Raw genomic sequence first — 17,603 nt, 5'->3', positions numbered from 1 at the left:
ATTTTACAGACGTAGATAAATAGGTGGCACAACTGGGATTTGAACCCAGGACGCCCTCTCTACTTCTTCGCTGCCTGATACCTCCAAAATCCAAAGGATTCACGGTTTTAGTGAAGGGCACTCATTGCTCACGTGAGAATACTGAGGTCCAGCTGGGGAAGAGTTTCTTAGTAATCATGACAACCCAAGACCACTCTTTCTGTTTTGCTCACTTCCATGATATCTTGCTTCCCCTGTCTCATCGTTCGTTCATTCGTTCATTCATTCATTTAACCACTCGAGGTCCTGCCCCAGAGAATCTTGGTCTGGGGGTTATGCTGATCCAGTTAGACCTCAGAGCTTGGTATATGAACATAGCACCTGGCAGCGAGAGTCCAAATATCCACCTCACCAGGGTGCTGCTCACTGTTCACTTCCCCAGCCTCATTCACTCAGCTCAACTTGAGAGCGCGGCACCTGGAGCCACGAGCTGGATTCAAATGCCAGCTTCACCACTTAGTTGTATGACCTGGAAAAGTGACCCTTTGCGTGTGTGTGTGCCTTTATTTCCTCGTCTGTAAAATAGGGGTCCTGGGTTGGTGGGAGGCTTTTAGGAGGCAATCTGTCTAGAGTCTTTAGCCAATGGTCTGGCCAGTAGTAAACTTAATAAATGATTTCTTATCATTAATCTTTGCAACTGTCCCAGGACTAAACACGGCGTTCCCCATTTAATAAATTAATAAAACGAAGCTCAGAGTACAGTGTGTTGCCTGAGGTTATAAAGTGCAACTAGGAAGTGTAGCATGTCGCATTTGAACCCCAGTCTCTTAGGCTCCAAGACTACAGTCAGTCGTGGGAAAGGATTGCGCCAACCACTCAACCCCAGAGAAAACCTGAAGCGTGTTAATCTGCAAAACCCAAGCCTGGGAGAGGGGCTTCAGTGCGCGGGGTAATTTGCAGACGCTCCCTGCTGGCGGGGACCGCACGACCTGTCCTTCAGCCCGGGACCTTCAGCCCGTCCCGCCGCGGCGGACTGGAGCGGTAGTGGAAGCTGAGGTGGTAACGGCAGCAGGACCGGCTGCAGTGGCTCCTGCGGAGGCGGAAAGCCATGTCCGAACCGCTCCCGCGGGCCGCCGAGCGCGACCTTTTCCGGGACACGTGGGTGCGGTATCTAGGTGAGTGCGGTGGCGAGGGGCACGGCGACTCCCCTACCATGTGCCTGGAGAGACAGGGGTCGCCAGGCGCCGGTCAGTGCCCTGGAGAAGGTGGGAGGATCGTAGTTCTCATTCTGCATGGGCAAGAGAGGCCTGGGGACTTGCCCAAGGTCACACAGCTCAGGTCGGCCCAGCTCTGCGCTCAGGGTCTCTGCTGGCCAGTCTCCCAGGTGAACGTTCCAGCCCGGCTGGGAGGAACGGGGTGAGTGGGCTGCCCTCTCTGGTATGTCTGGGCCTTGACTATGGAGTCAGTATCTGGACTCTCATACTGGCTCTATTTGATGCTTGGTTTTTTTGGGGGGCATACGGAGATAAACGGCGCCTCTCTCGTGGGCTGGTAGTTGGAAGGGTAGAATAAGGCACAGGAAAGACTGGTGCAGGGTGAGTGCCTCATCAGCGGACCTGCTGTTAGTCTCTGCATTAGTGCACATGATCCTAGAACCCAGACTGGGAAGGCAAGGGAATGATGATTGTGACTGTACTCAGCTCTCCCACAGTGGCCCTAGACTGGAGGTGGACTTCATGGTTGACTTTTTAAAGACTGGGAAACAGAAGCTCAGAGAAATAAAATCACTTATCTAAGGTCACTCAGCTACCATTTAGCAAGCTGGGATTAGAATTAGTGCCCCCTTGTGGAGCAGCCCGTGCCCCCTCTCCACCACCGGAATTATTCTTATTTTTGGTTTTTTAGAGAGAGAGGGAAGGGGCTGAAGGAGAGGGTGAGGGAGAATCGCGGGGCTCGATCTCATAACCCTGGGATGTGACCTAAGCCAAAAATCAAGAGTCAGAAGCTTAATGGACTGAGCCAGCCAGCCGCCCCCCCCCACCACCACCATCGGAGTGAAATGTCTTCTCCCCAACAGGCTATGCCAATGAGGTGGGAGAGGCATTCCGCTCCCTGGTGCCCACAGCTGTGGTGTGGCTGAGTTATGGTGTGTCCAGCTCCTATGTGCTGGCGGATGCCATTGACAAGGGCAAGAAGGCGGGAGCCGTGAGTGTTGGCTTGCCCCTCCACCCCCCACCCTAGTCCACTCCCTTTGTGCTTCTGTCCACAGCCAGTGTTTGCTACAATGCCTGGTGGGACAGTCCAATTCTTACTACCTTGCCTGTTGCAATCCATACCTCAGTCCTGTTTGTAGGATAGTGTCCCCTGCCCCCAGCCATGCATGTGCCCTAGCCTGTACCCCAATTCTGGTTGTGGATGAGTTCACGCTCAGCTCTGAATTGGTACAGTCCAGAACCTGACACCAGTGTGGTTCTGTCCCCACCCCCACTGGCCACCTACCTACCCTGGTCCAGTCTTATGCCCCTTGTCCACAGGGTTTCCCACCTTTGCTCCTGTTGGATTAATTCTCTCTTCTCCCTACCAGGTACCGTGCCCTGAAGCAGGCCGCAGCACCAGGGTGACCATGGCTGTGGTGGACACTTTCGTGTGGCAGGCTCTGGCCTCTGTGGCTATCCCAGGCTTCACTATCAACCGTGTGTGTGCTGCCTCTCTCTACATCCTAGGCACCGCCACCCGCTGGCCTCTGTCTGTCCGCAAGTGGACCACCACTGCACTGGGGCTTCTGGTCATCCCTGTCATCATCCACCCCATTGACAGGTGGGTGCCTCTTCCAGCCTCAGGGGTCCTCTGAGAGACGTGGGGTGTCCCCACTTTGCACAGGACAAGAGCAGCACAGGCAGGGCTGGTAGAACAGGCTTCTGAGGCAGAAAGGACGGTCTGTGCTTGTGTTCTGGCAGGCACTTAAGCAGTAAAGGTATGGGCAGAGCCTTGAGGGTATAGGACACAGGACCACTAAATTCTAGAAAGAAACCCTAGTGTTATAGAACAATCAGAGGCAGACAGGATCAGGTGCACATTGGAGGGGATGGGTTTAGGGAGATTTTGGTGACAGAAGCCCGACAGAAGCTAGGTGAAGGAAAATAAGAATGATTTGTTTCATGAAACTGAGAAGTCCAGAGTTAATGCTGCTTTCAGGCATGGCTGGATTGAGGCACCCAAATAGGGTCATTGGGGTCTTGGTCTCCCCATCCTACTGTGCCCTTCTTCCCATACCATCCCATGTTGGTATGTTGGCTTCACTCGCTTTCCCCACGTGGGAGCAGAGATGGCCTCCAGCAGCTCCTAGCCTCCTCCCCACCAGCTTAGCAAGCCCCATAGGAAGCTTCTTGTAGTTGACCAAAAAAGTCCCAAGGAAGGCTCTCATTGGTCTGTTCTGGACTGAGTGCCCACCTCTGAGCCAATTTCTCTTTTCTGATTGGCCACCCTTGGGTCACATGCCTGCTCTTAGAACCAGAGAACAAGGCCAACTCAATCAGACCAATGTAGAGTGGGAGGAACAGGCCTTTCCCAAGGGAACACAGCTTACCCAAGGGCCCTAAGTGAGCCTTTTACCCTCTCTGTGCCTCAGTTTCCCCAACTGAATAAAGAAAAGGGTGATGTCTGCCACCTGGATGGCACTCATGCCCTGCATCTAGGAGTCCCTTTCCTAGCCCTGACCTCCTACCTCCTATTCCCTGCTCTAGCTCCCAGGGCTCATTTGCTCATTCCTGTCCACCACAGGTCAGTGGACTTCCTCCTGGACTCCAGCCTGCGCAAACTCTACCCCTCAGTGGAGAAGCCCAGCTCCTCCTGACCCCACCTGGGTCCCTGGCCTGTGGGTTGGCCCACTCCCTGCTCTGGTCCAGCTTCTTCCTCCTGCCAGGGGATATGGATGCCTGGCTCCCTGGGGCCTGAGGCCCTGGCATCTGGGCATGTTTGAGCCAGATGGAGACTGAGAGATAAAGACCTCAAGGAGCAGCAGCTGCGGTGACTCACAGAAAGGGAGACCTGACCCCCATCTGCTTCCATGGAATCTGTGATACTGACGGCGAGCAGACCTGTCTTTTGATAGGAAGGTAACCTCCCATGGAGGATAAGTAGACAGAAGCCCAGACATGGCAAGGAATATAGATAGCCAAGATCGCTTAGCAAGCTGGGGACCCAGGAGTCCCGGTGGCTCGGCAATGTGGCTGGACTGAAGAGCAGCAGACATGCGGAGAAATGCAGGGGGTGCCGTCGTGGGCACCCTGAGGACTGATTCTCTAGCTGGCCCACCCCTAGTGCAGGACCTGCTCGGGCCTAGCTGGAAGGCAGGACAGCCCCTGGCCCAATAAATCCTCAAGAAATTGAGTTCTCTTATCCTTTTCTCCTGTGGATGAGCAGGGGTGTGGTGATCGGGAGCAGGCCCAGGGGCCCTCAGAGGTAGAGGCTGACTTCTCCAGTCACACGTGGCTCACAGTATGTCAGGTACTCCTCACCCACTGATGCTCCCCTGCAGATTCGGGGATCCCTCCCTTGGTGCTGCCATTCTCCCTCGGCTATTGACCTCTTTGCAAGCCTGCTAAAGCACTGATACCTTTGAAAGGGTTACCACCTGAGCCTGAAGGTGCCCGAGGTGAAAATAGCCCCCTTATGAGTATCACATGAGATTCCCAGGAGGAGATTCAGGAGCCTTGGAGAAAAGGGAGTGACCCGGGAGGCTGTCCCTGAGAGCACTGAAGGGGGCATTCCTCCTTGATGCTGGGCCAGGCCCATTTTTGGCTGCTAACAACTCGGAGGGGTAGAGAGATGGGCAGCCTGGGTGCACACTTGGGGGCTGACCCATCCCCATAGTGACCCCCTGCACCTGGCTAGGGGCTTACAGGGGCCAAGGGACCGGGCAGGATTGCTGGTGCGACAGGATAAGGGCTCAGGTGGTGGCTCGTGCTCTGGGGATGTCTGTAGCTATAGGGTGCATCTGATGGCTGGGGTCTCTGACGGTGGGCCTTTCTCTGCTGCTCTTCTCATCCCACAGCCACTGGATTCCTTTCCCTGGCCCCCCTTGACCTCTGCCCCGTCTCCCACGGCTACCTTAAATGCTCTGAGTCCCCTTGGCGCCTCTCCAGTCCTGCACCTCCCCATCTCCCCACTGGGGTCAACCCACACCTGCATCCCTGTGACATGTGGGCTCTGCCACCGGTTCCCTGCTTACTTAGTCTCTACCTTGGTCACTGAGGTCATGGTGTAAACATGTTCTTTTCTTGCCTCAGGACAAGTACCTTCATTTTCTCTCAACTTTCAGTATCAGTGAGCAGAAACTGGGTCAGAAGGTTAGAGGTGTGTAGAGGTTGGCTGGGTGGCTGCCTTCAAGCTTTCTGGTGGGGTATCTTTGTCTTCCCTTTGTCTCTGGGAAGTCCGCTGAGAAGGTTTCCCACCAGATGATCTGGTCCTCTGAACTGAGTCAGGCTTCTGACTCCAGGGGGTACAGAAATGAGGAAGGGAGTCCTTTTCCAAAACCTGGGCCCTTTTTGAGGTCCCCTTCATCGTGGGAGACACGGGGTCAGGGGTCCCTTGGCAAATCCCAGCAGAACCTGGTTCTGCCTTCTTCCTTCCCCCCTTCTTCCACTTGGCCCCCATTCATGGCCTGCCAGGGCGAAGCCCGAAACCTCAGGGAAGTTAGCTGTGAGCTCTATGACCCCATCACTGGAAGCCACTCACCGCCCTGAGCCTCCTCATCCCAAAGAAGGGTAACTGCTGTCCACTGTATATGGACAATCAGTGCTACCCCCTTCGTTATCTGGCAGTTTTTCTTTTTCTGCAGTGACCACATGTGATTCTCCCAAGAACTGTATGTAGTACCCCGATATTTATAGCATTGTCCCCAGTGGCCAAACTGGAAAAAGCGCAGATGTCCATTGACAGATGACTGGTTAAAGAAGATGTGGTATATACACATGGAATGTTACTCAGCCATCAAAAAAATGGAAATCTTACCATCATTGGCAACAGTGTAGATGGAACTAGAGGGTATTATTATGCTAAGCGAAATAAGTCAATCAGAGAAAGACAATGATAGGATTTCACTCATGTGGAATTTGAGAAAGGAAACAGGATCACAGGGGAAGGGAGGGAAAAATAATACCAAATCAGAGAGGGAGACAAACCGTAAGACACTCTTAATGTAGGAAGCAGACAGGGTTGCTGGAGGGGAGAGGGGTGACTGGGCGGGGTAAGTGGGTGATGGGCATTAAGGAGGGCATTTGATGGAATGAACACTGGGTGTTATATATGACTGATTAATCACTAAATTCTACCTCTGAAACTAATATTACATGAATATACTGTATGTTAATTTAAATTGTAAAAAAGAACCCCATGCAGTAGATAAGATCAGCCCCATTTTAGAGATGGGAAAACTCATCTCTACAGGCTTGAGGTCACATAGGTACAAGTGTGCCCCATGCTCCCACACTCTCCATGTTAACAACACGGTCTGGCTGGTGGAAGCGGTCACCCAGCCCCCTCACACCAATGACAGGGACTGTGCTCATGGTGATGTTGATGTCCATCCTAAGCACGCATTTTCACCCACGGCCACTGGCTCAGGACACCGAGTCTTGCAGGCAGGTGTTAGCTCCAGACCTAGGCAGTGGGGTCAAAGGAGTGCTCAGTGCCTACTGGAGTTTCCCAAGAAAGAGATGCTCACCAATGACTCTACCACTCGTGGTTTTTCTGAGGTGGGGCTGGGGAAATTAGTTCTCCAAGAGTAGGAGCTGGTGTTGGGTCTCTTGTGAGGTGAAGACCCAGGGAGTGAGCAGGCCCCATGCCTGCCATCTGAGAACATGGGCAGGAGCAGTGGGGTGGTGGGCAAACCCGTGGCTTGCCTGGGGGCACTGGAATCAGGGTGCTTCTCCCTTTGCTCCTTTAATGCTTGCTCAGGGGCCCAGCAGTCCCCTAGCCAGAAGTGGGGCCTCTTCTGGATGCCTGAGACCTGACCCATCTGGAGGCTTACTTTGTAAAACCTCTTACTGTGGGCCAATGAGTGGTGTGTAAGAGGGGTTCACAGGGGCCAGAACCAAGATCCTTACCTTATTCCGAATCCTTTTATTTATTTTTTATTTTTATTTTTTTAATATTTTATTTATTTATCAGAGAGAGAGGGGGAGAGAGCGAGCACAGGCAGACAGAATGGCAGGCAGAGGCAGAGGGAGAAGCAGGCTCCCTGCCGAGCAAGGAGCCCGATGTGGGACTCAATCCCAGGACTCTGGGATCATGACCTGAGCCGAAGGCAGCTGCTTAACCAACTGAGCCACCCAGGTGTCCCTTCCGAATCCTTTTAAACACAGCCATTATTTAAATTAAATAATGGCGGGGCGGGGTGGGGGGGGGAGGTTGTGGCCCCTGGGTGGCTCTATCGGTTGTCGGTTAAGTGTCTGCCTTTGGCTGAGGTCATGATTCCTGGGTCTGAGATGGAGCCCCACAGGGGGCTCCCCTCTCAGCGGGGAACCTGCTTTCCCTCTGCCCCTCCCCCTGCTTATCTGTGCGCTCTCTCCCTCTCTCAAATAAATTTTTAAAAGAAACACAAATACACACTAAATTCACAAATAGCAAATCATGTTGTACACTGAAACTAATGTCATGTCAATTACTATCTCAAAAAGACAAGCCAACAAAACAAAACCCAAGCAAGCAAAAAAGAACAGGTGGTAACACTGAAAGCTTCTTGATGATTTTAGCAGGCTTTGCTATGATCTGCACTCCCGAGGTTACTTGCATTTCTTGCATCTGTTTGGTGGCTATACTTTGTTAGAGTTATTGCACATTGCTTCCCAACCCCCATTTAGTGATCTCTGGGTAGCCTGCAATAGTTCATGAGGGGACTATCTATCTGATGGAGATCAACAGATCAGCGTCCCCCTGCCTGAGGAGTGAGAGGTTAAATGTTTACCAGCCCACCATTGCTCTGGCCCTCCTGCCAACCTGCGGGCAGGGGAAAAGGGGGGAGGATCACAGCACCCTCCCTACCGTGTAGAGCCACATCTAGGATCAGAGAGGGCAAGTGACTTGGCAGAAGCCTCACAGACTGCAGGGTCACAGATTAAGACAGCCCTGCTCTGCTCTTCTCCCAAACAGGCAGGGAGAAGGGAAGGTGGTCTCAGCTGCAGCTCCTGCTTGTCTAGAACCTTCACTCCAGCTTTCCACCTTCAGCTGCTACCCCAGCACCTGATCCTCGGGCTCAGACCCTTCTCGCTCTTTCCTGGGTGTTCCCTTTCACTCATGTAGCTTCTGGCCCCAGTCCTCCGCCACCACATGTCCTATCTGTCCCCTCCAGGCTTGGATGAGGGCAGCAGCCTCTGGCTTGTCTTCCCCGGACCCTGCCCCCAGCTTTTCTATCTAGCCAACCACTTAAAATGTTCAGAACAGAGCCCAGACTCCTTGAGGTGGTTCTTAGACCCATAGACCCAACCCTTTCCCCCTACCCTATATCTTCATTTCAGGTTTCTTGGATCTGGCATTTGTCATGACTGGGGCTTTCTCATACGCTGTTCCCTCCAACTGGGAACCCCCTTCCAACCTTTCCCCACCGCTTCCTGCTGGCCTACCCACCCTCACCTGACTATAGCCCACTCAATTCCATCCCCCTCAAGGTACCCTCTGATCCTCTAGGGCTGGCTTGGGAGCCTCCTCTGTGCTTCCTCCAGCCCAGTATTTCCTCCCCTGCCCAAGAGGGGGCCCAGACCCCTACTGGGAGTGGGGGCAGGAGGCCTGTCTTTCTCCACTTCCTCAGGGCTTTGTCCAAGAACATTCTGGGACTTGGGAACCCAGAGGCCACCTTCATGCAATGCTCAGCATCACCACAAGGAGGCAGCAGCACCCAACATGCCCTTGCTGGCTGTTTCAAACTGCCTCCAGGGTTACGGAGAACAATGTGTTAGTGAACTGCTTCTAGTGTGGGTCAAGTCCAACGCTAAGCACTTCCTGTGGTGTTGCTCATTTACTCTTTACAATCACAGCATGGCTAGGTCCCTGTTTTCTGGAGTTGGAGTCACTGGCCCAAGCTCACAGTCTGGCCCCCATCCCTCCCCGCAACCCACATAACTCAACATTCCTCCTACCTTCTCCACCTACCCTCTCTCCTCTAGCCCCCCCTTTCCCAGCCCAGTTCTGATTCTGTATCTCCTGTCTTCCAGCCTGTGGTTCTCTACACAGTTGGTGTGCAGCTGACTCACAGGCTGTGTGACCATGGGCAAGTTGCCTAACCTCTCTGAGCCTTGGTTTCCTCATCATAGAATTCTCTGTAATGACCTGCTGAAGTTGCTGCCAGGATTACAAGATAAACGGCTCACAAAGCATTCAAGACAGGCTCACAGGGCTCCGCAGACATTGGCTATTATTAATGTATCAAGAGACCTCTCTTTCAAGGATAAATGATTGAATCGCCACCTGATAGCCAACCCAGATATCAATTATGCCAATTAGATACTTCAAGAATTCCACTCCTAAGAATTTATTCAGAGGAAATAACGGGTGACCATCCCAAGGAGTGCAGCTGAGGGTCTTATTTGTATGAAAATCTTGGGACCTCCTTAAATGCCCAGTGCATAAAGAAACAGTCTTCTAATCATGCTGATGGCTGAAATCTCCCCAGGGGCCTTCTGTTCTGATACCTTCTGTGACTCCTGACAGCCTGTAGAATCCCATCTGAACACCTCGGCCTGGCAGTCAGAGCCTCCAGGCCTTGACAGGCTTATCTCTCACCAGGGCACATTGGCGCACCAGCATTCCTGCCTCCGTGGACACCTCACCTTTCCCTAGATGTACCCTGCGCGCTAGCCATGCCACCGGCCAGGAGTGCCCTCAATGTCCAGCTCTGATCGCATCTGCCCCATGCATGCTTCTCGACTTTTCCTCCCAGACAGGATCATGTTGCCGTACAGCATCCTCCATCATCACGCACTCCCCAGCCCTTGGACAAGAGTTATGAAAGACACCCACGGAAAACCTGGAGGGAGGGTTTGCTGTATGCCAGGCCCTGCACTAAGCCTTGTGTTACATAACGTCTGTAAGAGCCAAAGCAATAGGCACCATCACCATCCTACAGCTGAGAAAATGAAGCCCCCTGTGCGGTAAGCCTTCTGTCAGCATTAACTCTTCACTAGCCTTATTAAATCCTCATGAGTCAGGAGGACTTTGGTGTCCTTTCTAAAATCAGGAGGCACAGCAGGTGGATGGGGGAGTATGGACATATTTGGCCGGTGCCCCACTAGCCATATGGGCTCCAGGTGAAGGCGTTCCTTCTCCAGTCCCACCTTGGCCAACTTAAGGAAGCTTGTGGCGGGGGGCGGTAGGGACAGGTCATGTTTCTTTTTATTATGGCCATCCCAGGGGGTCTTCTGTGTGTTGCTGTGTCTTGCTGTAGCTTGGTGAGGTCTAGGCATTGAGCCTCCCTTAGGAGCTGGGGTTCTTCCCCCTGCCCTCCCTGAACTGAGCCTCCCCACTGCCAGCAGAGTACCTGCTGAGTCTCCTTGAGGATACCTTGTCCCACACTGTCCTGCTGAGCAGCAGCAGGAGCCAGACATCCTGGGCATACCTGGAGGAGGGAACTTCTTTCCTAATGGCCTGTGTGTGAGTTGCTGTGCTGGTTGCCTTTCAACCCTTGGCCTCACTTCCCAATGCCTCCAGCCCTGGAGTCTCTCGTCCCGCCCCCCCCCCCTACTCCCACTCCAGCCCCCGCTGAGAGCTGAGGACAGCTTCTCTTTTGTGACCTTCACCCTGCTTCTTGGAAGCCTTTCAGCCTTGTCCCAGGCTGAACAGGACCCTCCTGGACTTGAGGGCAGTCCTACTTCTTGCTGCTTGGGCTCCCCAGCCAGGCCCAACTTGGGGGGCAGAGGCCCACCCCAACTCTGCACCCTGGGCATTTAAGGCAGAGCCTGTCATTCAGTAAAAACCTCGGAAATACTAAACAAATACCTTAAATTCTTTTTTTTTAAAGATTTTATTTATTTGTTGGACAAAGAGAGAGATCACAAGTAGGCAGAGAGGCAGGCAGAGAGAGAGGAGGGAGCAGGCTCCCCGCTGAGCAGAGAGCCTGATGTGGGACTCAATCCCAGCACCCTGGGATCATGACCTGAGCCGAAGGCAGAGGCTTAACCCACTGAGCCACCTTAAATTCTTAAACACACACACACATAAATCCCTAAAACTCCTTTCTGGTCTTTGGTCTTCCCAAGGCCCCTTGGGTCGAGATGATCACTCCTGAGAGTGTGGCAATGTGGTCAGCCCAAATGGTAAAAAAAATTCACTTGGGCCTATGCAGGGACGAGTGGGCTTTTAAGCAGTTGCTCACACAGATGAAAAGATGTTTCTGGTAGAGAGAGGGTAAGGGTAAATTCAGCTTTCATTTTAATGTCATTTGATATCTTCTGAGTCTTGCCATATAAAAATTTCAACCATTAAATATTTCCAGAAGAGCCCTGGCTTGGGATTTTGAATCTGAGTTCTGCAGCTGATAGCTGCATGTAAGCACCTTGGACAGATGATAACATGACTTCCTGCCTCAGTTTCCACATCTGTAAAACAGAAGTGGTTGTGCAGTTCACATAGCATGTATGAATTTGCCCCTAATAGCAGCTATGGTGATACTCAGTGCTGATCAAGCTTATTTATTTAGCAGCTTCTCCTTGGCCTTCCCACTGCCTTTGTCTCCCCCAGGGGATCTTGCCCAGAGCTTGCCCTTCAGTCTGGCTGGGGGAACCCACCATTCTGCCTTGACCTATAAGCCCCTTCCTGGGCAGTCATCCAGCCAAGGCTGCTCCTTGGGGAGGAGGCGAACACTTCTGCTGCAGCCATCATGGACCCCACAGAGCTCTCCAAATGACACCATCCTCTGGGACCCCCACCCCATGTAGGTGACCCTCCAGGTACTGGAGGTGAGTCTCAGCCTGGTGTGTGTAGCCGTGGTGGGAGTGGACTGTGGACCCCTGAGGATTGCCTAAGGAGGGCAGAGTGTGAGCCCTTTGTTCCATTGTGTTGGGCCTCAGTCTTCAGCCCTTGGTAGGACAGGGGTGCACCCATTTGGGAGGTGAGACCAGGGTAGGAGAACTGAAGTTCAACCACCTCTCTGAACCTCCATCATCTCACCTATAAAATGGGTTAGAGCAAACACTTCTCAGACCATTCAGGAATAAATGGAACTATGATTGCCACCTACAAGGCATGTGGTAGATGCTTGTTAGGAGGTGACCATGACTACTTGCTGGGAATAATTCTCTTCCCTCTCTTCCCTCAGATGGCTTATCCCCTCCCTATGTAGAAGGCTCATGGCAGACTCTTGAAGCCCTCATCCAACCACTGTCAAACTGGGCCATGAAACTCTGTGGATGAGTGTATGGCTCTCAGAGACAGCACCTGAACTACTCCCAGAGGATATACACTTTTGTCTTCAACCAAGGGTCTGTGAGGCTGCAGGGGAGTGAGGGCAAGGGCAGGGGGCTTATCCCAACCCTGGAGTCTTGCTTCACTGGACCATTGGTGTAACCTGGTGTAGAGGTCTGTCTTGTTGGGCTTGATTGCCGATGACCAGCCTTTTTTTGTGCCTGTTTGGAACGTGTCTGGGTCTGAATGTGTCCGCCTGGGCTGTGAGTTTGGCAAAGGACGGGCTGTCCTTCCCAGTGAGGGTGCAAGCTTCGAGAGGCTGCCACAGCCTTAGAGTCTTGTCAGTTGGGGCTGATTTTCTAGCATTTGCTCTTTGCTCAGGCTAAGTGCAATGGTCCCTGAGCTCTAGGAATGGGGTGGACATTATTTAATGTGGGCTTTCAGGGGCAAGAAGTTCCTGGAGTAGAAGTCTCTCATGGCTTTCCAGGAAACTTGTTCTGGCCAGTTTCTGAGTTATTGGTCCCTCCAGATCCCGGCTGTCCTCCAGGTGCCTCTCAGGAAGCCCCAGGTCTGGCCCTTAGTCCCAGCAAGATGAGACACTGGAGTTCGGCCTGGAAGCTTTTGTGCTCAACAATGATGTGGAAGAGAGTGAGGTGAGGGCCTCGACTCAGGCCCAGCTGCGGGTCTGGGGACTCTCTTCCTGTTACTCCGCTCCCTCCCCAGGGCTATTCTGGGCAGAGCTTGGGGTGGGGAGTCAGCCCAGAGAGGGGTTCTAGATCCCCTGATCAGGTCTCCAGATTTAGCCGGATGAAACTACAGGATTTCCAGTGAAGCTTAGGAAGGCCCACTCACCCCAGAGAGAGCTTGATAGATATGATTATGGGGGAGGGAACCTGTGCACCATGGCTTCTGTCCCTCTGGTTGCAGAAAGCCTGGGTCTACTTAGAGATTCCTTCCTTCATAAGTATCTTCCTAAGACACGGTCACCACAGGACTTACCGGTGTATGATAGACAACTATTACTGCGTGTAGGTGTCCCAAGATGGCACTGGAATTTCCCAAGTGCATGTCTATAAAGAGCCACACTCTACATTTGACTCTTTGCTGTCTTCCTTTTAAGAGCTGTTCTCAGCATTACTTGTTTGTGTATAGAACAGAATCCCCGATCCTCGAGCATTTGCTAAGTTAGTGTTTTAGAAAATAGGATTGTGTGTGCCATTATAGAACTCATGTCTGTCCCTCATTCTTACTTTTTTTTTTTAAAGATTTTATTTATTTATTTTGACAGAGAGATAGTGAGAGCAGGAACACAAGCAGGGCAAGTGGGAGAGGGAGAAGCGGGCTTCCCGCGGAGCAGGGCCTCGCTCCCAGGATGCTGGCTGGCATCATGACCCGAGCTGAAGGCAGATGCTTAATGACTAAGCCACTCAGGCGCCCTGCCTCCCTCTTGATATTAGCACATTTCTCTACATAGGAGAACATGTTCTTGTGTTCTCCTATGAAAGTTAACAGCTACGGGATGCCTGGTGGCTCAGTCAGTTAAGCATCTGTCTTCTGCTCAGGTCATGATCCTGGGGTCCTGGGATCGAGCCCAGCATTGGACTCCCTGCTCAGCGGAGAGTCAGTCTGCTTCTCTCTTGTTCTCTCTCTCCTTTTCTCTTTCTCCCTTTCCCTCTTTCTGTCAGAAAGATTAAATCTTTAAAAAAAAAAAAAAAAGAAAGTTGGGGTGCCTGGTTAGCTCAGTCGTTAAGTGTCTGCCTTCAGCTCAGGTCATGATCCTGGGGTTCCAGGATCGAGCCCCACATCGGGCTCCTGCTCAGTAGGAAGCCTGATTCTCCCTCTCCCACTCCCTCTGCTCGTGTTCCGTCTTTCACTGTGTCTCTCTCAGTCAAATAAATAAAATCTTTAAAAAAAAAAAAAAAAGAAAGTTAACAGCTGGGACGCCTGGGTGGCTCAGTTGGTTAAGCCGCTGCCTTCGGCTCAGGTCATGATCCCAGCGTCCTGGGATCGAGTCCCATATCGGGCTCCCTGCTTGGCAGGGAGCCTGCTTCTCCCTCTGCCTCTGCCTGCCATTCTGTCTGCCTGTGCTTGTTCTTGCTTCTCTCTCTATGACAAATAAATAAAATAAAATCTTTATAAAAAAAAAAAAAAGAAAATAAAGTTAACAGCTACATAGAACCTACTGTCAGGCCAAGTTGTAACTTGGGAAACCAGGGAAACTTGGGAAACAAAGGAACCAGGGCTCTATTGTAGTACCTGAGGATTTCTGTCTGTTCTTGTTCCAAACCAGAGCTGCAGTGAGGAAATACTCATGGATAAGGGAGAATCAGGATTTTCTTTTGCTCTAAGGGCCTGCAATGGCCTAGGGCTCAAAGGCTGGCCCAGCTTCCCATGGAGCTGGTGGGGGATACATGAAGTATACTGTCATTCTATACCAGCAGGCTGTGTCACTGGCCATGGGAGCCCAGGAGGAACCTCTCAGTGGGTGTTGGTGTCCCAGATTCTTCCTTAGACCATGGTGTCCTTCCAAGATTATATATCCCTACTTGGTGAGTGTCTGGAGTTGGACAAGACCCTCTGAGCCTCGTTGGAAATCTGTATTTACAACATTTCCTCCTATAGGTGACTGTTCTTTGTTTCAAGCTGTGAGACACCAGGCAAAGCCCTCCCCCATTTTGGATCTTGGAGGTTGACGGGGCTGGGGGGCTGGGGGGCTGCATTTCCAAAGTGAAAGTGCTTGTTGCCATGATGTGCGGGCTCTGGGTCCTGAAAGCTGGGCAGTGGGAGAGGTAGAAGGCCCCACCTGGCCCTATAATGGGGTGCTTCATCTGTACCATAGGAAATCCTTACCCTGGAAATGTAGGTGGCCTCTCCCTGGTATAGCCAAACCAGGGAGAGGAGGACCCAGAGAGGTCAAGTGATGGCCTGCTGTCACCCAGCTAATAGGGCCATGCAGGAATTGGGATTTGGGACGGGCCTCTCCCCCAGGCAGACTGTCTTCCCCCTACCTCCCTGCCTGAGCACATCTTTCTGTCTGGACCATCGACAGCTGACAGCTGATTAAGTGGGAGAGCTCTGTGCATGACTGCTGTGATTTTGGCTCTTCCCATCCACAAAGGACCAGGTTAGAGGGATTACTGGGGAGCCCACAGCTTGTGTGGCCAATGGATGCCACTGCATCTGCCACAGGCACGGCCCCTGGGTTCAGAGGGTAGACAAAGTAGTGAGTCAGGGGCCAGGAAGAAACTGTGGCTGGGGCAGGGTAGGCTGTGGGCCATCCGGTCGCCCACAACTGCCTCTTCTGTCCCATGGTGGGTTTTCTGTTGTTGTTTGGTTTGGTTTTTAAAGTTTTTATTTATTTGACAGAGAGAGAGAGAGAGAAAGTGAGAGAGGGAGCACAAACAGGGGGAGTGGGAGAGGGAGAAGCAGTCTTCCTGCCGAGCAGGGAGCCTGGTGCGGGGCTCGATCCCAGGACCCTGGGATCATAACCTGAGCCAAAGTCCACCCAGGCACCCCTGTCCCATGGTGTTTTGAGGAGGCATCTTCCTCTGCTTGGGACAGGACCTATGACGGGTATACTAATAACTTCTTTCCTTGCCCACTGATGGTGGAAATAGAGTAGGAGCTGGTTTGCCATGGCTGGCCATCAGCAGATGGGGAGGGACACTCTTTGGTTCTTGGCTTCAGCCCTGGCCGAGGCTCCTGGTGCTGCCCCTGGTAGCAAGTATCCTTCTGCTCAGAGGGAGCTCTCTGAGTGGCAGTAGAGGAGGTCGAGCAAATGACGGCATCCTTTGCTGACAGCTGCCTCAGCTTCAAGGGTGTAAAGGGTCCACCCCTCATCCTCCTTCTGAGCCTGCTGCAGTGTAGGAGGCTTTCCCGCAGGGGACAAGGGTAGTGCTGCCTTCTGCCTCCATCCTGCACCAGAGATGCTGGGCCATCCACTCCCAGGGACCCCTGGACCCACATTGCTGATGCTACCACAGTCTTCCAAGAGAATGAGCCCATCCTCCTCTTCCCTTTCTTCCCTGCTTCTACCTCCTCTCTCCCTCATTTGTAGGGTAGACAGATAAAATACAGGATGCCCCATTAAGTATTATTTCAGAGAAACAATAAATTTTAAGTACATTCCACATATTGCCTCTTCCCCCCCATAAATCTGACAACCCTCTCCTCCCTACCTCACCTTCCCCACCTCTGAGAGCCTAATTCTGGCAAATTGTTACAGTAGTGTGAATCTGATGCGAGTGAGCAGGTGGGGGAGGGTGGCCTAACTTCAAAACTATTTCTCCCACCCATAGGCCAAAGGAAACCAGGCCAGTGCCTTCTGAGATCTCAGGTTCCCATCTATAAAATGGAGATAAAATCTTGTGCCCATAAGTGCAGATGGAAAGTGCTAGGCATTGCTGAACACTTGCTTGATTGGTTTTGGAGACAGGCCTTCCACTCTGGCTCACTTCAGCAGCCTTGGTCCTGGGCAGCTCATTCCCAAGGACCAGTCAGCCTTTGGTTTCCACCTACCCACCTTTTCTGTGTAATTCGGTACCTCCTGTCCAGAGGTCCTAGGGCTCAAGCCAGTGTCTCTGTGTTCCTGGCTTGGATGGAGCAGGAATGTCCTGGAGATGTGACTTCTCCCTCAGTCACCCAGGACCATGGAGGGTGTCAGGAGGTCATGCTTCTCAGAGGCCATGTGAACAGTGGACAGGGTGCACGGCTTCGAGGCAAAGGCCTAGTCCATTTTGCTGTGAATCTCCTTGGACTAACAACATACAATTGAGCATTGGGGGGCTCTATTACCCCAGCTGCCCAATGAACATAACACATACTTTGTCCATAAACTGGGATTGGAGAGGATGACACCCAGGACACTTCTACTGGAAGATCTAGGACAAATAAGTCATTCTTTGTTTCCTTTGTGAAAGTAGGGTCTGAGGAAGTGGAATTATAGACAGTTAAAAACAATGTCTTTGGAGTAAAGAAAAAACAAACCCTAGGGCTTGAATCTGCCACTTAAGAACTATATGTTGGAGGTGACCTTACCTCTCTGAGCCTTCCTTTTCTTATCCATAAGATGGCCATGAGAAGTGGCCCCCGGGGGAGGTTTGAGAGTGAAATGAGCAACACTCATAAAGCACTTGGCACCATGTGTGGTATGCAAGAAAGCACTCATCAGATGATAGCCTAGACTTTTAAATTGTTATCAACAGGCAGCAGCCAGAGCCAGATAGGACCTC

At 52.1% G+C, this 17,603-nt stretch overlaps 1 protein-coding gene across 1 annotated transcript; it reads left to right on the top strand.

Annotated features, from left to right (window-relative positions):
- The first annotated feature begins 794 nt into the window (after positions 1-794).
- On the top strand, positions 795-4,368 carry MTFP1 (mitochondrial fission process 1). The gene is made up of 4 exons (XM_059140559.1): positions 795-1,154; positions 2,057-2,184; positions 2,564-2,796; positions 3,760-4,368. The coding sequence occupies exons 1-4, from the start codon at positions 1,088-1,090 to the stop codon at positions 3,830-3,832; spliced, it is 501 nt and encodes a 166-aa protein (XP_058996542.1). The 5' UTR covers positions 795-1,087; the 3' UTR covers positions 3,833-4,368.
- The last annotated feature ends 13,235 nt before the right edge of the window (positions 4,369-17,603 follow it).

This window comes from Mustela lutreola, chromosome 11 (assembly GCF_030435805.1).
Source record: "Mustela lutreola isolate mMusLut2 chromosome 11, mMusLut2.pri, whole genome shotgun sequence".
NCBI classification, from domain to species: Eukaryota; Metazoa; Chordata; class Mammalia; order Carnivora; family Mustelidae; genus Mustela; species Mustela lutreola.
Note: the sequence above shows the minus strand (reverse complement) of the source record. Positions and strands in the feature narration are given on the sequence as shown.